This window comes from Arvicola amphibius, chromosome 9 (genome assembly GCF_903992535.2).
Source record: "Arvicola amphibius chromosome 9, mArvAmp1.2, whole genome shotgun sequence".
Taxonomy (NCBI): Eukaryota; Metazoa; Chordata; class Mammalia; order Rodentia; family Cricetidae; genus Arvicola; species Arvicola amphibius.
In genome coordinates, this window is record NC_052055.2 from 48,893,285 (window position 1) to 48,917,304 (window position 24,020).

The 24,020-nt window shown below is 39.6% G+C and overlaps 1 protein-coding gene across 1 annotated transcript in view; it reads right to left on the bottom strand.

The window, feature by feature from the left end:
* Positions 1-24,020, bottom strand: part of Cpne8 (copine 8) — a 191,898-nt gene that overhangs the window by 153,907 nt on the left and 13,971 nt on the right. Inside the window, exons 2-3 of the mRNA XM_038343526.1 lie at positions 8,752-8,792; positions 8,041-8,087 (exon numbers count right to left, since the gene is read on the bottom strand). Of these exons, the coding sequence (XP_038199454.1) occupies positions 8,041-8,087; positions 8,752-8,792 (88 nt within the window). The remainder of the gene's footprint in view (positions 1-8,040; positions 8,088-8,751; positions 8,793-24,020) is intronic.

The window sequence follows — 24,020 nt, forward strand, 5'->3', positions numbered from 1 at the left end:
AAGGCTGTTCACATACCACACTACCTTCCCAAGAGCTAATGACACCAGATGAGAAATTACAGTGAATGGCTTACAGTGGAAGGAAGAGAAAAGATTCAGAAACCACAGAAGAGGTAAGAAGGAGAAAGTTGGCCAGTGTCTCCCCTTCCACAATTTCAAATAGTGAAAAGCAAGATGCCTCTGAGTTGGAGAAGGGAGAGTGACTTAAATGTAGTTCATAAAGTTAAAATCCAGCACCAGGCTCACTGCTCTGACGTCAACAGCTATGTAGAGGCCCATCACCTTTCTCCTTCTGTCAATGATCATGGATTGAGTAAGGGAACCTCATTATCTAATAACTGGTTTCCTTGACCCCATCCTCACTTTCAATCCTTACAGCAAGGATATAGTGATATTTTATTTGTATTTTAATAAACAAAGCTTTCCTGAAGATCAGAATGTAGAGATAGCCACACTAGTCAGACATACAGGTCAGTCAGTGGTGGCATATAACTTTAGTCCCAGCAGTCACACTAGTTAGCCATAGAGGTCAGGCAGTGGTGGTGCATGCCTTTAATCCCCAGCACTTAAGAGGAATATAAAATGATACGAGGCAGGATCTCAGATGCTTACTCTCAGTCTGAGGTTTGGTGGAGAAAAGCACTGTCTAAATTTTGGTGGATCACCCCTTCAGTCTGAGTATTAGTAGAAGTGAAAACTCTCTGGTGTCTTGGCTGCTTTGCTTTTTTGACCTTCAGCTTGATCCCCAATATCTGTCTCTGGGTTTTTACTATTAGTGTTACATGAGGAGAGTAGCAATAATTCAGTGTTGGGGTCACCATAGTGAGAACCAATACCTGGATCTATATCCAGGACAGAGCAGCAGATGGAGCCTCCAGACCTGCCATCTGTGGCATCTTCCATGAGAAGCTTGTGTGCTGGTGAGTCAGACTCAAGTTTCCGCTCACATCATTGCCAACTCTAGAGTAGGTTTGTGGAACACTCCCCTGTCTAATCTGGTGCTGCGACATTCAGATGTGACCCAGTTTTATTTCAGTCTTGAAGGCAAAGTATAGTCTTCATCACCCTTCCCTAACCTCAGGTCATGACAGTTATCCTCAAGAGTGTTAACAGCAGAGTTCTAGATTTGCCACACCAGGCTGATACTTAAATGTGCGAGTCCTATATTGCTTCCAGTTGCAGCTTGGGCTATGGCACACTGCTGAGACTATAGATCTTTGTGACAATGGAATTAGGGTATGTCCAAGTTTGCTGTCTCCTCTGGTGAACAAGAGCCAGGCTTCTTTGCACCAGCTCAAACTTGACTTACTCACTGTAGGGCAGGGTAAATGCATAGGCTTTTGCCTAGGAATCCAAGAGGGGCTGAAGAAAGCTAACACCGAGTAGCCCCAGTCACAGGCCAGTGTCCACAGTTGGGAACTTTGGAAGAGGATCACCATCAATAGGAGATGGCATCCCAGTCCATCAGACTTCTCTTCTACTCACACTTTGTGGCTCCAGTGATCTTGGGTCATGAATCTATGTCACATCCAGTAACAGGATGGATCTTGGTCAAATTTGATGCTGTGTAGTACCTAGTGGGCTGGACTGCAGGCTGTGGCAGAGTTTGGTGATTTTTGTGGCTGTATGTGTGGCATAGAACTCTGCAGCTGATCTCACCACTATCTGGACATTTAAAGTTATTAACATAGCTTGAAATTTTTAAGGCTTGAGGGCCTACCCTGGACCCAAGGAGAAGCTCATAAGGTCAGACTACTCATTTTAGGTTCTACCCTAGCAACCCAATACTTAGTGAACAACAATCAATCACAGGTCTGGGACAAATCTGAACTTTGGTCACTCTCTAGTGCTAAAACAACCACCACAGAGACTATCAGCAAAAGATAGACTTTAAGACACAACTTAGGAGTCTCGGAAAAAGTAAGCAGAGAGTAGAGTTCCTGCATTCCTAGAAGAATAGGCATAGATAACACCAGATTACAATGACTAGAGTAAGTCCCTAAATCTTGAACACGCAGAAAATGTACCCCACTACAATATTAAGGAACTTTCTGGAAATCATGTCACCTAACAGTTAAAACAAGGTGAAAGAAACAATGGAACAATATCTGTATGGGCAAAATCTTGAAGAGTTTAATCCACCATTTTAAGGAAACTCCACATGGTGCAAGACAAAACAAAGAAATGAATCAATGCACCAATAAAGAAACTTAAGAGATGGAGGAAATTAAAAGAAAAATAGCTACCAAATTACTGAATTGAAAGATAGAATGCGTGAAAGTAAACTGATAAAAGATACTGCTAACACGGATTAACCAGAGAGAAAACTACTGCATTGAAAGGCAGGCTATTTGAAAACACACAGAGAGATAAAGAGAAAAGAGGAGAAAGAATTAGCTAAAGTATGGGAACATGGTGACAGCATTGGAAAGCAGATATTCAGGTAATTACGGGCTCCAGAGGGATAGGACATTGGGGGAGAGAGGGAAGATTTGTTAAAGAGATGTTAACAGGTTACAGAATGTCAACGGTCATCAAGAGATCTCTCTGCCTCTGCCTCCCAAGTGTTGGGATTAAAGGTGTGCTCCACCACACCCAACAACTCTCTTTTTTTCTTTTTTCTTTTAAGGACTTTATCTCCCCCCCCCCCAAGCCTACATATATTTTTAAAAACACAGTAAACTGTTTAGAGGTTTTCTTCATCTTTGAATCTGTCTTTACTGTATATATCTGTTTTTCTGACCACATGAGTCTTTAATTTGCTAAGCAATATGGCTAGGATTAAAGCTGTGTCTTTGATGGCTGGATTCAGCCCATTCCTTAGCTTTTTTCTGAGAGTCTAGCCTCATGGCAGAGGTACTGGCCAGAGCCATGTTTATTGCCACAACTCTATGGCATTTCAAGGTCCCTTCCACCACCAAAAAGCATGTGGACAGCTTTTCATCAACACCATTTAAGGGTTTTGTGGCAGGACCTCTTAAAAGAGCTGCAAGGTTTTGCAGCTAAAGAGGAGTCAGGAAGCATCTCTTAAATGAGAGCACTTGCCTTTTGCAAGCAGAGCCCACCTAAGAAAGTGCTGTTATCAAGAAGCCATGCTTAACTCTATTCTTCTCTATCTAAAATAACTTCCCAAGCTCTCTCAGGCTTTTAAGTGAATTTGGTCAGTCTCACCTTGGCACACCATTCTGTTGACAGAGGTTTCTGTCCTGCCCAGTTCGTTAAGCCCCAAAGAAATCACACAGAGGTCTATATTAATTATAAACTGATTGACCTAGTATCTCAGGCTTCTCATTAACTCTTATATTAGCCCATAAGTCTTGTCTGTGTTAGCCACATGGCTTGGTACCTTTTTCAGCAAGGCAGTTTCATCTTGCCTGCTCTGTGTCTGGTTTCTTCTCTCTCTGGGTGACAACTTCAGACTGAAACTTTCCTCTTCCCAGAATTCTTGTTGCCCCACCTATACTTCCTGCCATTGAATGTGGTTTCCTGTAACCACTGTTTCCTATTCCCCAAAGATAAACAGCAGAATAACAGAATGTACTATTATATCTCAGCATTTTATTTTAATAATAATTTACTATTCATAAATAGTAAGCCTTTGTTTCATATATGTTTGGGGTTTGTGTTTTTTTTTAATTTAGAATAAAGCTTAAAAAATCACAACCTACACCCAATGACATGAAATTTCTTTACCTTTATAAAATCAGAATGCAATAGCCAGAAGTGGATAAAAATAGTGCATACAAGAGTAGTCTAATAGCAATAGTTCCCAGCAGCCAGGGTTCAAAGTGCCACTCTAGATTAATAAGCAAGTATCACTGGTCAAGTTTCTTATCTATTTGGCCTTCTGTTTCCTATTACAATGATTATAATAGCCCATACCTCTTCAGTTTGTTGTAAAAATCAAATTAGCAAATAAGTGGGAATGACTTTAAATAATCATGATCCATTGTTATGGTAAAAGAGCTTGCAAATTACATAAAAATATTTGACTTCACTGATTAAGCAATAAAAAAGCATGAGACTGTTTTTAACCAAGGGAAACTTTGAATTTAATATCCAACAAGAACAAAGAACACTCTGGTACAATTCTGAGCATTTTATTCCATTATTCCTCAAATTCCTCTTACCTAATGAATTTTCTGACTGTGACATCATTACGGACTTGCATTGGCTAAGTGTCTGGTTCTGCACTTACCATGTTTTATTATTGGCTACTAAAGCACGGAACTCTTCAGCCCCACAGAGCCTGGCACCTACGTTCTATTAAGAGTTCTATGCCGCACTGAGCAGGACATGGAAAGAGGAAACTGAGCAAATGACAGGAGATCACATGGCTTTTGAGGAGGTTCAAATGCATAACCAAATAAAAGAATGAGAGACAGTAAGGCCAGACTTGAGAGGACGTTGCAACAAGGAAAACAATCTGTGAGGTTGGAAAGAAGGCTTACTGGGTAAAAGAACTGGTTATGCAAGCATGAGGATCCCAGTGCAAGTCCCAGAAAACACAGGAAAAAACCAAGTGTGCCAACATGCCTGTAACCCTAGAACTGGGAAGTGAAGTGGTAGGTCCCAGAGGTTCACTAGCTTAGGCAAAATAGCCAGCTTCTGGCTCAGTCAGGACAACAAAAAAAAATATACATGATGTCCTCTTGTGGTCTCCTCATGAGCAGGCACATATGCCTACACACACACACACACACACACACACACACACACACACACACACACAATGTGAATTTAAAATGTAGTGAAGCAGTAAGTCTTTGCTCTGCTTTACTTTGTGAAAAACAATTCACACTTATGGATGACAAATTAAATGATGAGGTTCCAGGAAAGAAATTAAAACAATTGAAAAAAAAATGTTATTAGTCATATTTACACAAACTATGCAGCAGGCATGGGAAAATGGTAATGGCTTGACATTTAGATATGAGTAATTTTGAGGTAAATATGAAAGACCCATATGAGCCTATGAGGGGCATCTCATTCAAGCCACCACAAGGTCACTGGAAGTATGCTGTTGAACTGTAACCCTCTCTTTTTTTTTCCCCAGTTTATTTATTTTTTATTAAAAATTGCCATCTCCTCCCCTCCTCCCCCCCCTTCCCTCCCCTCCCCTCCACCCACACCCCCACTCCCTCCCTCTTGAGGCCAAACAGCCATCAGGGTTCTCTACACTATGTTGAGTCCAAGGTCCTCCCAACTCCCCCCAGGTCCAGGAAGGTGAGCAACCAAACTGACAAGGCTCACACAGAGCCCATCCATGTCGTAGAGACCAAGCCCATCGCCATTGTCCTTGGCTCCTCGGTCAGCCTCCACCATCAGCCACCCTCAGAGAGTCCGATTTGGTCGCATGTTCCATCAGTCCCATTCCAAGTGGACTTGGTAACCCTCTCTTAACATTCTTTCCTTCCTGGGAGTGAGGTGCATAGCTCCAAATTACTACTCATTTCTGCCAGTGGATACTGCTTCAGCCAAGGAAGTAATGTTAACCCGGCATGGCCTCAACTCTCTCTATCATACCAAACTTTTGTATTGCTACAATGATTATCTCAAACATGCATTTGTCACGAGAACAGGAAGTTGGCTGACATGGAATGATGGCACCCGGGAGTGGAGTGGTCTTGGCTGCTGTTGTATGCTAATAATCTAGGCAAGCATGCAGAAGGGTCTGATGGAATGAGTTTTAAAAAGCCTGAAATTCTATAAACAGAGCTATAACGGTTGGCGCAGAGTTGAGTGCAGCTAGGAGCACGGAGAGTAACATTCTGCTGGTGAAGTTTCAGATAGAAGGCAGAATGCCACTGGGAAATGGGCCAAGGCCTTCCGTCTTATACCATGCCAACTAACCAATCTGAGGCTTTTTGTCCATGTTATAAGACACCATGGTGCTTTGAACTTGAAAATAATAGATTCGTTTGTCTCACAAAGACAATTTCCAGAGAACAAAGCATGCGGTCCTCGGTGTGGGTATCACTGGATGCTTTTAGTCAAATTTAAGGAAAGAATTTGGATCAAAGTAAAGAAAGCAGCAAGACTGAGAAATTCTGCAGCATGGCTAGAAAAAGAGGCACGGGCAAAAAAAAAAAAAAAAAAAAAAAAAAAAAAAAGAGGTAAGTAAGACCAGCAGAAGCAAGAAAGAACTGAATTCCCTGCACACACAGAGAGGAGGCACGCTGTGAGAGTCTCTGCTCCCACCAACCACAGCTCCAGAGGGCTGAGCTGAAGATTTGGTTTGAGCATTTACATCAGAAGAGAGAGCTCTTGGCTGGTTCACTCTCACAGGACCTACTGAAGAATCATTCCCTCGAGTTTAGCCATCCTTGAAGTTTGAGCAGGACCAGTAGCTTAAGCTGTAAGGAAACTTCAGTGTCCTCTATATGATCCTGCTTTTACAGGTAGACAGAATATAAGACCTGAAAGAGGGTCAGAAATGTTCCCATGCAGTTGTCAAAGGAATACCGGGCCAACTGGTTCAGAACCCCAGCAAGCAGCCCCTGACGGATGAATGCATGGAGCTGAAGTCTCCGTGGAGATTCTAGAAGGCACAAATGCAGTGCTGCTTGGGAATACTGCAAGCAAAGGTAGTTCAAGGGGGCAGTCAGAACAACTGCAACCAAGAAGACCATAGAGTGTAGGGTTGCACAAGCCTTCAGTACACATCAGGTACCAGGGTGTTACAGGTGCCACAGTGGGGGTATTATGGATTCTTCCCTTCTGAATGTCCTTCTTGCTTAACTCCCATTCCTTTCTGTGGCCTGACTTATCCCCATGCCCATGCCTGGTATGTGTGTTAACTTTGCAGGGCTCACACTTCATTTTGCCTGTGTCATAGGCTTCCAAGCAGCACTGAAATAATTAAGGTATTGTGACTCTTATGTGTAGAGTAAATGTGTTGTGCATGAAATTTGGGGGTGTGGGGAATCAGGGACTGAATACTATAAGTTTAATATTACTCAAAAGCCCAAACATTGAAGAGTTCATTTCTAAAGTGTTACTTTTGGGATGGTATGCAGCCTGAAGAGAGATCCCGAAGTCTCTAGGGCTATGACCTCCAACAACCCCAGCCCCTCCTCACTCCTCATAGCTTCCTGGCAAGGGGAAATTTGACTTCCTACTAGGTGTTACTGCAACCACAACAAGAGAGCTAACCAAGCATGGACTGAACTTCTAAAATCACAACCCAAAAGAAACTGTTTTTTTTTCTTTATAAGTACTTTGTGCTGGGTATTTATTATAACAATGAAAAGGTTATTAAAATATATATGCAAGAGCCTGCTGCTTGGCATCACACTGACAACCCATCTTTAGCAATAGCTATACCATTTGAGTTATTTATTCCCCATTTGAGCATAAACTACATCAATCCATTCTTCCCTGGCTACCTGAGTATTGAGAAAATTGATAAGGTAACTAATGAAAACCAGTCTGTGGCAAAAAGTAGAAAAACTATAAATTGCCCTAGGGAAGTCTAGTTATATTACGTGACCCCATTTAAATGATCTGCTGCCTTTCAAAAAATTAAAAAAAAAAGAAGAAGAAAAGCACAGACCAGGAGGAAAGTGAAAGGGCCCACCTCTGCTCATCTTCTCTTTAAATGCAAAGATAATCTAGAAAATAAGATCATTAAAATCTCCCCTCCTCTTTGCTTTTGCTCATTGAACAATGCATATTTGTGGAAAGAAATTGAGTTTCTATTTTATTTACCCAACAATACGTTACTTACTGACAAAAGAGGGAAGGGTGATCTTTGACAGTAAGCACCCTGCTTAAGATCCTTTTGTATAGCATCTTATGAAAATTCAACCACTAACTTATAAAAGTAAGATTAATTCCACAAACATAATGTCAAGTCAACGGGGCAGTTCTGGAATACTTCAGGAGTAGCTCATGAGTGAAAATCCAGTAAAATCAAACAATAAGAAATTCAGTCTTTAGGCTGAGAAAGACTTAAAGTCACTGAACACAGGCAAGCTTCTCTAAGATAAAGATGCTGTACCTTCTGCACAGCGACTTTGAAAGCATTGGTTCTCTTACCTCTCTCCATTCTTTATTTCCAACTGCTTGTATATATAAGACACAAACTAAAAAAAAAATGAAAAAAACACACACTTATGTAAATGTCTGGCACAAATGTACATGATTTCTATTTCAGTTCTCCAAAGCTATATCAAAACCACATGCTTAATTCCCTATCTTGCATGGAAATCACCAAAAAAAAAAAATCACATTGCTTAAAGTTATTTCAAAGAATCAGAAAACAAACTATGTCAATCTTCAAATTTTATTATGAATGTATTTTAGCATACAGAGAATATTGCCTTTGTTTGATAATACCTTAAGATTATACTATAAATGTATGTAAATTTTAAAATCTACTTCAATAAATTCTAGTATCAAGGCTTAAACAGGTGTGGAAACCTTTGTTTTAAGATACTTAAATGGTCCAGAGAAATTTCAGAAGTGACAACCTGAGGCAAACACACTCTGCATTTATATCTGCAACCCATCATCACTGTTAGTAAACATGTAAGTATTCAACTATTCGATAAAGTCTAAAACAATGAAGACTAAAGGCTTTATATAAATAATCGTAGGTTAAGAAGAATGTTATCACTTGTCAAATGAGGCAGAAGGATTTTTGTACACAAATGCCAATGGCTTTTCTCATTTCAAAAACAAACATAGAAATAGTAAATTACACATACTTTTTGTAAGATTAAGTAAAATAACTAATATTTCACTTACTTGGATCAGACTTAGAAAATGTGTCTCTATCAAGAAGATTTCTGTTAAATAAAACAGAGAACATTAGTTAATTACAAAACCAAATAGATTTATATAAGCTCACAAATCATAAATATGTAAACATATAGAGTTAAATGTAAATTTTCCAAAGTCTTGGTTCTCTAATTCAGATTGGTTCTCAATGGATGAAAGATGAGGTGACTCTTTTCCTTGTCCTTCATTACCATTATTGACGTGACTCTCCAAGTTGTAGAATCGGAATATCTATGCAGATGTCACTACTCGGTGCTTGGACACTCCCCAACCTGAAATGTGGGTCAGTTACTAAGACACACTTAGGGATTCAGAGTTTGTGACCATATAGATGCATATAACAGCATGCACTAGGAAACCCCTTCTCAGCCTTGAAGGGTTGTTGCAAACACGCTTTCAGTCTGGGAATTTCTGATGAACACATAAGCCTTGTTTAATCATTCTTTCTAGAAGGAACAAATATCAGGCAACTAGATAAATATAACACAATTACTGATTTAAATTTTTTCATGTGCTTGCATACATATAACAGAATAATGTGAAACCAGAAAATGAACATTGGAGTATCTCATTATTTTCAACAATAGTAGTACAATCATATACATTATTCTCTAAAAAAAAATACTGGTGCAAATTTGTACAACCACTTTGGAAATCAGTATGGCGGTTTCTCAGAAAATTGGGAATCAACTAATCTCAGGATCCAGCAATACCATTCTTGGGTATATACCCAAAAGATGCTCAATCATACTACAAAGACATTTGTTGAACAATGTTCATAGCAGCATTATTTATAATAGCCAGAACCTGGAAACAATTTAGATGCCCCTCAACCAAAGAATTGATTTTTTTAAAAAATGTAGCACATTTACACATTAAAGTACCACTCAGTTGTAAAAAAAAAAAAAAAACAATGACATCTTGAGTTTTGTATGCAAATGGATGGAACTAGAAAACACCATCCTGAGTGAGGTAATCATATTTAAAAAGATGAATATAGTATGTACTCACTCAGTAGTGGATAGCTATAATAAAGGATATTGGGCCTATAGTTCATGATCCTAGAGAAGCTAAGTAACAATGTGAACCCAAAGAAAAACATACATAGATCCACCTGAAAAGCTGAAATAGACAAGATCACCTGACAAAACTGAGGACTTGGGGGTTTGGGTAGAAGGAAGGGTGGAAGGGGAAGAGGAGGGAAGAAGGAGAGGGATGAGGAAAACTTGTGGGAACAGGATAGTTGAGATGGAGGAAGAACAGAGATGAGATCAAGGAAAGAGATATTTTTACTGTTGGAGCAATTATGGGGCTAGCAAGAAATCTGGCACTAGAGAAATTCTCAGGAATCCACAAGGATGACCCCAGCTAAGACCCTAAGCAATAGAGGAGAGAGTGCCTGAACTGGCCTTGCCCTGTAGTCAAACTGATGAATATCTTAAATATCACCATAGAACCTCCATCCAGCAACTGATGGAAACAGAGGCAGAGACCCACATTGGAGCAATGGACTGAGCATCCAAAGTCCAGTTGAAGAGTGGGAAGAATGAGAATATGAGCAAAGAGGTCAAGACCATGATGGGTTCACCCACAGAAACAGTCTACCTGAGCTAATGGGAACTCTCAACACCAGCTGGACTAGTCCCTCTGAATGTGGGTGACAGTTGCATGGTTGGGGCATTCTGAGGGGCAGTGGCACCCAGATTTATCCCTACTGCTTGTATTGGCTTTTGGGGAACCTATTCTCTTTGGATGGATACCTTGCTCAGCCTAGATATAGTAGGGAGGGCCTTGGACCTTCCCCAAAGCAATGTGCCTTACCCTCTCTGAAGAATGGATGGGGGTGGAGGGTGGGATAAGTGGAGGGGATGGGAGGAGAGGAGGGAGTGGGAACTTGGATTGGTATATACAATGAAAAAAGATAGTTTGTTTTCTTTTTAAGAAAATAAATAAAAACAAAAATACAAAAAAAAATAAGTACAGGTGCTGGGAAGATGACTGAGTCAGTAGCGCTTACTACACAAACCTGAGGACTTGAGGTCAGGGCCCCATCACACGTATCAAAAACCAGGAAGAACATCCTGTGCCCAGCCCAGGGAAAGCAGGTGGAAGGGTCCCTGAAGCTCAAGGACCAGGTAGTTCTCCTGTATTACCAAATTCCTGGTCCTATGGGAGACCGTCTGCATAAGTAAGATGAAGAACAATGGAGGAAGTGTTGATCACATGGCTTACACACACACACACACACACACACACACACGTACACACACACATACACACACATACACACACACGTACACACACACATACACACACACGTACACACACACGTACACACACATACACACACACGTACACACACACACGTACACACACATACACACACATACACACACACGTACACACACACGTACACACACACACGTACACACACATACACACACATACACACACGTACACACACACGTACACACACACATACACACACACGTACACACACATACACACACGTACACACACATGTACACACACACGTACACACACACATACACACACACGTACACACACATACACACACACGTACACACACGTACACACACACGTACACACACGTACACACACACATACACACATACACACAGATACACACACACACGTACACACACACACACGTACACACACACACGTACACACACACACGTACACACACACACACAGGAAGAGAAAGGGAGGGAGACAGAGAAAGGCAGTGCACCTCCACAAACAATACAAACAAACACCCACCAAAACACAAGAGTTGAGTTCAGTCTTCTCCAATTAATAAGGTAAGCAAGTACTAGGAAAGTTACATGTCAAACTGTTCCCAATCTGGTGATTTTAAGACGTAGCCATTTCTTAAAACTAAGATAACAATGGTGATAATCTGAAAGTCCCAAAGCTCAATTTTTTACTTCACATCCAGTTTCCATTTCTTTGAAATCACTACTATTTCTGTTTAATACTTAAAATGAAAACTCTGTGTTCAAGCTGCTTCATTCCATCACTGGGCTGCTGCTCCCGAACACTGTGTGTACTGTCATCAGTATCTAAGCAATCCTTTGGTTCACACTAGTCTGACATATTCTCTCTTATTTCAATTCTCCAAAGCTACCACTTCCACGGACATCATCACTGAGAAAATAAGAAAAGAAAGAGAGTCAACTGAACTGGACTGTACAGGTGGCAGCCTGAAGCCACATCTTGAAGTATTCCTAGAAACAAAAGAGCAGACATATTTGGACTTGAATCTATTCAGATTTGAAAAGGTCTATGCTACACAGAAATCAAATGAAAACAATCCTTCCTGTCCCTCATGCAGACTCCCAGACTCCGGCAGTGGTTGGCAAATTGTAATTCAAAACATTTCCATTCGAGGAGGTTCTATGATATTACATTTGCAAAGGTAGTTTTCCACTTAGTAATAATTCTCTGGCCCTTCCACTGGCTCCAACTTCTGCTCATTAAGATTCTAAAATAATGTTAATTAAGCTGTTTCTTTCAGAGTTCATGTACAAAGAGTACAAAAACACTAAGGTGGTTGAGACTCAAAAGTATGCTAGATATGTATCTTGAGGACTATAATGCAGTTCCATTGCCATGCTCATGTAAGACTAACTACAATCTTAAATTAAAAATATAAAATAAAATTCTCATCAGCAAGACTAATGTGGTCAACCACTGACTATTCAACACTGTGTCTTCCAGCCATTCAAATCCTAAAACACAATGTTAAGGTAAAAAAAATACATCAAGTAGCACAACAAAAACGAGCATGGCACAGCTACCCTAAGAGTACATTAGTGACAGGCATGAATCCCTTGGTAGTCACCAAGTACTCGCCAATTAGACTGAAGACATGTTTAACAGGTGGGAAATCATGCCTGGTACTAGAAACATGCCTAATCATCAGGGTTAGTGAAGCCATGAATCTTGGAGGAGAACATATAACCTCTACCTTACTAAACCAGCGAAGTTTCTAACTACATCCTAAACATTTATCTTTACTCCCACAGTAAGTGTAGTCCTCACTTCTTATGAAGAAAACTTCTCTTTGCAACAGATGAAAAAAAAAAAAAGCACAACCAATCAGAATTTCAGAGTTGTGGAGCCCAATCGATACATCAAAAACACAATTCTGGCAAAGGAGTCATTACGTAGGAAGAGTAGAAAGATTATAAAAGCAAAAGAAACAGGAAGCTTTGCTGTGAGACTGTGTCTCCTAGGAATATCAGAAGCTACATCCATAAAGTCTCACCAACATGACTACCTAAATGTGAGCTGAACAAGGATGGCCCCAACAGGCAGCCTGACATGGACAGGGATGCGGGGAAGTCCAGGAGGACTACACTCTAGACAAAGAACTATAGGTAACTAAGGAATTCCTAGAACCAGAGAAATTGTCCTCCTCATGTTGCTGAACAATCTTTCTACACTGTAAATATGTATTACTCTCATTGGTTAATAAAGAACTGGGCAGGAAGAGATTAGGTAGGCAAGCCAGAGAAGGAGGATGCTGGGAAGAAGGGGGAGTCTCTGGAGTCACCAGCCAGATTCAGAGGAAGCAGGATGTATAAAATGGCATAATAAGCCACTAGCCACATGGCAACCAGTAATGACGTAGAAACATTTAATTTAAAACATAAGAGCTAGTTAGTAATAAGCCTAAGCTATCAGCCAAGCATTTATAATTAATAATAAATCTTTGTGTGATTATTTGGGAGTTGGTGGTTAAGACAAAAAACTCTACCTACATCCCCATGGAAGAGCACACCAATTGGTTATCCAATACCAAATAGTGGGCCCTGAAAAAAGTACATACAAATAACATTATACAGATGAAGCAGGTTGTATTTATGTGTTTATGGAAGTGTGTGTGTGTGTGTGTGTGTGTGTGTGTGTGTGTGGTGTAATAATGAAAGAAAACAAAGGCTTGGTACACATGTGAAGGTCTGGAGGGAGGAAAGAAAGGAGGAAATGATGTAATTATATTACAGTCTAAAAAATATTTTACAAAAGAACACAGCAAACTAAAAGTTCTCACATGATGAAGAATAAAATTCCAGAACTTCATCAATGTGATCTTGACAATTAGGATTTAATTTCTTAGTTTTTTTCTAAAAATAAGTTCTTCTCTACTGTGGTCACATGAATAGAACACAACAGAGACTATCTGACATGAGTTCCTGGAAGACTGTTATGCTAACACATTTTGAAAGGTTAGAAAAGTCAAATCCCTTTAATTATGTATAGGGAGCAAGAAATCAACAATTGTCAAACGACACCAGTCCCAAACCTATTCAAGATACGTTCAAAATATTTTACTTTACAAATATTTTATTAAAAAGAAAAGTCCACTTGTGTCAATATGACTGAAAAGATCAAATTGAGTGAGGTAACCCAGACCCAGAAAGACAAATACTGCATTTTCTTTTTAATTGAAGGTTCCTGACTCCAAAACTTCAGATGTGAGTATATACACTGGAGTGGTTGCAGAGACCAGGAAAGTAAATTGGGGCTACCGCCTGGATAATAAGCAGGGGGAATAACAGGGTACAAAGGATTTCACTGGGGAAATGGAAAATGGGGGTCTCTAATTAGGGAGGGAGTGAAGATAAATACAGAAGAAGGACAAAGAAGCAGTTAGGATGTCTGAAATTGTCATAAGGAATCATACTATTAACTATCCACCTAAAAGGAAAACCTATAATACACAGAAGTCTGTGTATAAATAGACATATATACTTTAAATGAAATTATCTCTGAGTTGATAATACTTCCTCCTAGAACCAAAGACCATCTATTAAAAAAAAGTAGTCATGAGAATTTCTGGTCAGGATTGTTGAAGACTCCCAAACATTACAGTTTATTGCTATTGCCCTTGGTCTCATCCTCAGAGGTAGACGGTAAGTCTCTATTAGTAAAAATACCATGGGCTTCAGAAACAGGGCATGGAGACCACTAATCTGTAACTGACTTGAAGGCCTCCTCCTTAGAAGGTTTAATGGTACCAGAAGGCACCATGAAAATTCCCAAGCAAGGGAAGCAACCAGCAATAATATCTGGCTATGATGCCTATGAACCACAACAATGACCAGAATAGAATAGAACAATAACCCAAAGGGTACGGCTCAGACACACATACCTTGGTGGTAACCAACAGTTCTCTAGTTAGACTTAAGAACTGATCAACAATAGGGAAATCATGCCTGATACTGTAAACCTAGCTAGCTACCTAGAGCTAGTGAAGTCATGGAGCTTGGAGAGGAACCTACAACCACCCGTTTATTAAAACAGCATCATCTCTAACTGCATCTAAATACTTGTCCTTTTATTTACATATAAGTATAGACCTCACCCCTTTTCAAAAAGTTTCTACACAACAGACCAAGACCTTTACAGAAAAGCAGAACCAATTCTAAGCAGAGCTGTGGAGTCTAGCTAGTCCCAATGGCTATAGCTACAAAAAAAAAATCTCTTGCACTCAAGGCTCAGGGATCACTGAAGAAGAGAGACTGGAGGGCTGTAAGAGGCAGAGACACAGGGAGTCGACTGTGTCTCCTGGTAATGTCAGAGGCTAAAACACACATAAGTCTCATCAACATCACTGCCAAAACATGAGCTGAACAAGAACAATAGCAATAACATGTCACATTGGAAGTGGGGAGACCCAGGAGGCATCAGCCCTACATAAAGGACTGAAGACAGCTAAGAAGCAACAAGGGTGAAGGAATGGTTTTCCCTATGAGGGCAGATGAGCACACTGATTGGTTATTCAGTACCAAATAGTCACCTCTGAAAAAATATCAACCAATACCATTAGAAAGACTGAGCAAGTTGTATTTATTACATGTCTAACTTATTATATACAATGTATATAAATATTTCGCATATGCATACATATATATGCATATAACAACAATTAATGAAAAAAGGCCATGGATTTGAAAGAGAGCATGGAGGAATAAAGAGGAAAATTTGGAGGGAGGAAAAGAAATGGGAGAAAATTATTTTATTTTAATCCAAAAATAAAAGAAATTATTTTTTTAAAAGTCAATTTAAAGATAAGCAAACTCAAGCCGGGCGATGGTGGCGCACGCCTTTAATCCCAGCACTCGGGAGGCAGAGGCAGGCGGATCTCTGTGAGTTCGAGACCAGCCTGGTCTACAAGAGCTAGTTCCAGGACAGGCTCTAAAGCTGCAGAGAAACCCTGTCTCGAAAAACCAAAAAAAAAAAAAAAAAAAAAAAAAAAAAAAGATAAGCAAACTCAGCAGAGGCCCAGAAAAAGTAAGTTAATAAACAAGACACAATTCCAATAACAAATGGCCTTGTGGTGTTAACTTTTCCAACTCCGGCCCCTTTTCTTTATAGAATAAAACATTGTGTGGAGAATTTCAGAAGAAATTGCTTATTTTCTAAGAAATTCTAGGAATGTGCAACTTCAGCCAAATAGCATGAAACAAAAAAAGTTCCCACTAGTAGGGTACTTTGAAAGGCCCTCTTTACAAAATGAAGGATCCAAGCAAGAGGCTAAAAACTGCATTTGCCACACAGAGGCACCTTGGTTCCTATCCAAGGCACTTCTTGAACACACACATGCACACACACATACCACAAATGCACATGTACCAGGCACACACACACATATCTATACAGACACACACACACACACACACACACACACACATATACGCAGATATAAACCCACATTCACACACATACACACATGCACATAACAAACACACATATATGTACATGCACATATACAAACACATACATATATATGTGTGTGTGTGTATATATATATATATATATATATATATAGTATACCACGAACACACAGGCACACACACAAATGCACACATGTGTATGGGCACATGCACACTTCTGGGTTTGAGAATGGAAAGCTACTCCCTCCCATAGGTTGTCATTAGCTTGAACCAGAATAACAAAAACTCATGCCAATAGTTTTATGATGCTGAACTGCAGCATCAGGCTAAAACTCCCGAATGTTCTGTCTCCATTTTGAAAACTTAGATACAGCCAACACAAGGAAGAGGGCAAATTCTTTAAAAGTTGTCTAGAAAAACAGTGCACTGTAGAAATATTGTCTGAAGGACTATAATATCACTGAGAGGTAGAGAATTTTCCTAACATGTGGAAGACTCTGGGTTTCACCCCAGCCCTGCAAATAATATAACTACATTATACAGTCAAGTAATAGTATTGCATACATTGATATTACATGAAGAACACTGGTGCTCTGTCTTTATATATGTACACTTGTGTGTGTGTGTGTGTGTGTGTGTGTTTGAGCCTGAAAAAATACATAGTGTAAATTGCACATGATAGTGACCAAGTTATTCTAAAGATCTCTCTTAGATTTCAGTTAAAATGATGGTCTCTAAACTTGACAGAGGATGACTAACTAACACAGCTAAACCTAGGGTCAGTCAAAAAGTTACAGCTTGTATGAGGATGAACTTGGTTCACAGAGGAGGTGTGTTTTACATATTTATAACAAAACAGTAGATAATCAGGAAGTCACCAACACCTCTCTAACATGGGCAGAGTTCACTGTGGGGCCCCTTAACTATCTAGTTCTCATAAAGAGGGGCACATAATGCTATAATGAATGACAATAATCAACTGCCTAAGAGCATTACCCTGCCTGCTCTGACTTTATGCTCAAAACAACTGCCATCCTGAGACCCTGACAGTTGAGGTTGTTTTCCTCTAAGTGAAAAAGAGCAATTTTCTTTGAACTTTGGTGCAATTCTGCAAGCAGTTTCCAAGCAAATAAGGAACATCAATCAGCTTCTGTTTGTGCACTGGCAGGGACGCAGCAAATATGACAGACATATTCTAAATTGCATGAATCTTGAGTACCACTGGGAAGACAAATGTGTAAGACCACTAATGAGCCATAGCCATTGTCATGTAAAGTAACGGTATAATAGGGGGTAACCAAAACAGCCACACTAATTCAGTTGTTAGTTAAAAATCCAACTAATCCTCAGCTCTGATTCCAGCTATTTTAAGAAATGTACTTGAAAAAAATGAAGAAGTATATATACATAAGTAAAATAACACAGATATATCTCATAATAAGAGTTTCTGTAAGGCCACAGAGATGGCTTAGCAGGCAAAAGTTTTTGACATACAAGCCTGGCAACCCGAGTTTGAAGCCCAAGAACCCTCCTAAACATGAAAGGGGACAATAGACTCCACATGCACATCCACACTCACACACACACATCCTGCACACACACAGCAATAAAAATGTTAAAAGAATATACTTTCGTTGCTCATTCTCTTCCTCAGTTACCAATACCACACTCATTAGGATTTCTCTTAAGGAGGCAAATATTATCTAGCCTATCACAGATACAACTTGAAAAACAAATCTACTATGCATTTCTATGAATTTCAAAGTTACAGAGTTTCAAAGTCATAGCACTTTGAGTTCTTGTAAGTTCTGGAAGTGCTAATTTAATAACGCATGTGATATGCTTTAGGGAATACATCACTGAACACATGGGGTGGACTGTAAGATGCATTATTATTAAGTGTATTTGGGAGAGCTCTCTCCAACAATACAAGCCTTCAATACTATAGGAGTGGGTCTCTTAGCTTTCAATAGAAATAGCTAAAAACAGGAAGACATACATACACACATATACACACAAACACACACAATTTCCCTTAGGGACAATGGCAAAAGAAGAGCTAGGTAATGTTTCATAGTATAAACATTCCACATGTGATAGAATCTCTGTTTCACGGGGCCTCACCCAAAACTTGTCATGTTTCTACCAAAGATGTCATGTCTTAACTAAATGTTGGAAATTGTTGAGTCTTGTCATTCAGTGTGGTTTCTGGAGCAGAGGCGGTCTGCCAGGCTGCTACCAGATACTGCCCAGACAGCTCCAGGAACAGCACAAGCTTTCACAAACCAGGCCGACAAACACTGAACCACACAAGTGTGTTATTGTTTAATCGGAGGCATTGACTGCCCTCTGGTTGACAGTGGTTAGGTGCTTTACCACAGACAGCAGAGCAGAGCCAGGTGGCATTCGAGGACAGTTATGTTTGTCATTACACTATCCCACGGACTAGAATCAGGAAGTTGTTCATACATAGACATTTTCTTAAATCTAAAAACATATTTTTTCTGCATTCTTTTTTAGAAAGACAAGGGGAAAAAACTTACCTTTGGAAGTGATCTGATTGTAATATTTGATTCAATTATTCTTTCATTGGTTGGAAAACATTTCTGGAAATTTTACATGCATATTTAAAGACAATCTATTTTTCCCTCAAACTACAACTGTTATAGCAGAAGGGGACAGATTGTGTACAGGCAAAAGGATAGGTTTAAAAAGGAAAAAAGTAAATATGCAAATAAAAATAAATATTCTGAGGTTGAAATTACAAAAATAGTCGAAGTCCTCTAATAATCTCTGTAGCACCACGAAGTGGTGGCTTACGGGGAAGATTCTAACCTGCGTCTGTCTTGGGTAGGAGAAGCATGGCGTCTGCCTCACTGCCTTCTACCCAGCATCCTGTTCTGTTTACTCCACCTACCTAATTTTCTGTCCTATCAAAGGGCCAAGGCAGTTTCTTTATTTAACCAATGAAATCAACACGAAACAGAAGGCCCACCTACATAATGTGTCTTCACATCTCTGTCCACCTAGCTCAGTGGTTCTCAACCTGGGGGTCACTACTCCTTCACGGACTGAAAGATTCTTTCACGGGGTCACATATCCTGCCTATCAGATATTTACATTATGATTCCTAACAGTTACAACATTACAGTTATAAAGCTGCAATGAAAATAATTTTATGATTGGGGTCGCTACAATGTGAACTGGACTGAAGGGTTGCAGCATGAGGAAGGCTAAAAACCATGGCTCTAGTTCCAAACCATGCCAATCTCATGCTCTAGGTTCACACTGTCCCACAGCACTCTGTTTTTCTGGAACTTTCTCTCCTACCTGCTGCTGTTCTCAACGCTGCCCACTCCCTCCTATGTGGCCAGCACAAAACAGGAACCCAAAGCACAAATTCCACTCCTACTCCGTTACCAAGCCTGGCACTGTGCTTACATAAGCCATTTCCTAAACCCTCAACAAGATCCTAACAAGTAGCAATTATTAGCAAGACTCATTCTCCAGATGAAATTACAAAATTCAGAGGTGTTCTTCTATAAAGCATCCAGAGTCACAAAAATAAAAGATACACATAAAAAATACACATTTGGGGTAATTTTTTATAACTGATTTCTAATTTTTATTTTCATACTTAATATCAGTGTTATATTGACAGTCTGTGTCAATGAAAACAAAATGAAATGAGCTGTAAACAAAGTATTTGTTGAGCATAACTTAAAAATTCTAGGAAGAAAGGTATTCACAATGAATACTAGAACAAGAAAAATCAAATTGTTCTGCAGAGGATTTAATTTGGCACAAAAAGAAGCAAGCAAGAAAATGAAGTAATAAAACTTTTTAAATCAACAAAATAATTTAATAAAATTATAATTATGATAAATATGTAATGGTTAATACATTTTCTAGGTTTCTGCTGTTTATTATTTTATAAAATTCAGGATCTGGCAATTACATGCTGCTTTTATGCTGAGGTACATGAGGGCCAGGCAGCCTTTTGACTGTAACTCACTGCCAATGCAGGATTCCAGACAGTCATATAGCTTGCCCCATGGCTTTAATCCATGTGTAGCTTTCTGTCATTTCCAAGCACTCCAAACAACACTGTCAGGCAGTTATGACAGTAGATAGCCTATTGGCATGATTTATTTGAGTATCAGTGCAGAGAATTCAGTAAGCAGCTATACCCATGGCTTACGGCATCTCTCAACCTAGAGCAACACCTTACAAGGCATGACCATGTGACTCACTACAGTGTATGACTAATAGCCCTTCCCCAGGAGCAGATATAGCAATGTCTACCCCTCCTTCTGAAGTCCCAAGTACAATGCCAGTTGTGGTTTCACCAAAGTTCACCTGGGAACCCAATGAGCTTACTAGCTTTACCTATAGACCAATGGGTGGGGAATAACAGGCAACCCTGTGGGTGATATAACAGTCTTCAAATGCTTTTAAATTATTGATCTTCCTGACTACTATTATCATAGTCCCAAGCTCAAAACTTAAGAATTTCCTTTGGATGTCTTCTAAGTATAGACATAATGATGTTTCTCATTATGCTCGAGACATCTCTGTCGAGCACACACATACGCACACATTCATAAATGCACACACACACATGCACTCATGCATATACTCATGTGCATACACATGCACAGACATTTTCAGCACTCTGGATTCTCAAGCTTTTACTATGACTCAAAAACATAAGCCTACTACTTTTCCCACAACATGAATCTCAACACAAATTACAAGCAATAGTAGTGTTAACATCCCTAAACTTTCATCTCTTTTTATAAATAGAATTCATAGAAGCTTCAGGAAAACATAACATAAATCCACCTATGACAGGTCAAATGGACTCCTGATAAGTACTCCTGTCAATCAACAGCATGTTGTTCCCACCTACTGTCTATTTCTAAGTGGGAAGCTCCAAATGTAAGATTTTCCTTTAAGTTCCTAAACCTTAACTTCTGTCATTGGTCTAGATCTGTCCCAACAGATTTCTAGCCAGCTTGATGAATACCATTCATGAATCAGCTGCAGACAACAAACTGTTCCAGAACCAAAGAATCCTAAATTTGGTGAAAGCCAGTCAGCCTCTATGACTGAGTCTCTCCAGCTGGGTCAACCAACCAATCAGATGTTTCTGATGAACACCCCGCACCCCAATGCTTAAATCCCTTCCTGGACTTTGAACACTATTCTAGCATTCCTGGGCCCTAGCAATGACATCTGAGAAGCAATTATAGAGGAGAATACATCACCCCTTATCCTAAGGAAACTAGTTTCCCTCTACAAGAACTATTATATGGCTTTAAATATATAAACAGGTACCCAGCACAGAGTCAAAGATTTGACTCAGGATGCAACTCAAGGGGTGTGTGTGTGTGGGAAATGATGGCTAGCAATAAATTTGAAGCTTAAACTTATTAAGCTTGTGTTAACAAAAAAAATGTCTCTGACATATAAGGCCCTAACTTGAACAGGCTGTACCCTTGAAGGGCATTTCCTATTCTTGCTAGATAGTAACTAGATAGATAGACTTTCTAGATAGATAGGCTAACTGTCATTTCTGACTTTGTAATCAAGATGACCAGGACAACTGTAAGACATACATGTTAGAATAAAAACCCTGCCTACACATAGACAGAATGCATGTAATCATATGGTTTTTGCTTTTATAGGCCTTGGACTGATATGGCTAAGTCTTGAATCTTGGAAGTGTTCTCAGATGCAGTCTTGGCCCCACATTGGACACCAGGATTTAATTTGAAAACCTCTTTTTATTAAAATTTATTTATGGTAATGATGACGCTCTGAGGGAGCCCAGATCCATAACAACGGGAAGGTTTACATCTAGCAAGAATGATGGCTTCCATAAGACTCATAGAAGGAGACCTCTCCCCTTCCCTAGTACTTTTCCGCCTACAACCTCTAGTTCTTCCCAGATTCCCCAAGGTCATAATCAATTAAGGCAGTATACAACTGTTTTGGGAAAGGATAACTCAGAGGAGGGTCCATGACCTTCCTGTCCTATCATTCCAAAAGCAAAGGTCAAGAGTTAACGAACCTAGCTGTGATGATCTTTGGCAAGTAGAGCCAGCTGGACTCCAGAAGAGGATGACCTCTGGCAAGAGTATAGTCCTATATAACAGTCTGTCTGTCCTATTCCCTTCAGAAGTACAGTTAGGTGCCACATAATACATCTCATCCCCTATGGGGTATGTTTGCAACAATTGTCCTACGACATTTTCACGGAGCTGAAAAAAATCTATCTTGTAGTGACACCACTGTCCTCCTAACATTGCAAAGACACAAATTAGTCAACTCTGTGTGACGATGTGATGGTGCAGTCAGTTGTACAGAGGTGTCTAATATTTGATAATAAAGAATTCTGTTACTGGTTTGGATACCCACTAAACCTCTTGCCCTAAGTTGTAGAGTCGACTTATATTAAAACAGTGGGCTGCAATCAGGGTGACAGCAGACCCATGAATGCCATGTCTGTGGCCTCTCTAAACTGCAACACTTTCTTTTGAACTTGAATTAATTTCATGCCATCTTGTTCATCATCACCCTGGGAGCAATAGGCTACATCATACACACGCATACACCATATAGTCCAGGCTAGTCCACCTAAGCTAATGTGAATAAATTCTATATATGATGCTTGCACAATGGTGAATTTTCCTGAGGATGTATTCTCAGAACATCTCCATGTTTCCCATTAATTTTCTACATGTACCCTTTTTGGCCACCACTGTATTCAGATATAATTCATGGAGCATGAACTCTGCCTTCTAACACTGACGTTTAGTTTACAGTTTATCCACACAACTGTGAAACAACCATCATCATAATCTGGTTTTAAAACATTTTTTACGTATTTCCCATCAAAAAGTTACTGTCCTTTAACAGCCATGTCCTATCCTACTTTTTCCTGCCCCTTGTAACGATTCCTCTTTCATCCTCATCTAATCTGCTGCTCTAGACATTGCATGTACGTGGAATCATAAGCGCCTGCCACATTTTTAGCTTTCACAAGTTGTTTCTGTAGCATCAGCCAGGACTTCATTCTTCTCTACTGCCAAACAGTATCCCTTCACATGGGTACTCCGTATAATGCCAGTAGCTGATGGATACTTTAGTTGTTCTGGCTGTAATGCATGAGTTTCTAGGAGTGTTTTTTTTTTATATGAATGTATGTTTTATGTAGACATATGGCTTCATTTCTAGTGGGCACACAGCTACATAGTGGTAGAACTGATGAGTCCTATGAACCAATTAAACTATTTTCCTAAGTGGCTGCACCATTTTATGTTTTTATCATGAGTGTACGAGGGTGTCTGTTCACCCAAATCCTGTCGTTTCATACAATAACCAGGTAATTGTGAAAAAAAAAATTGTCAGTCCACTAATGTATCTAATTGCCATACATTTTACCAGAAGAAGGAAGGAAGTCATTCATAACATTTAATATGACCAACTCCTCTGAAACTGACTAACCATAGATGATATAGATTG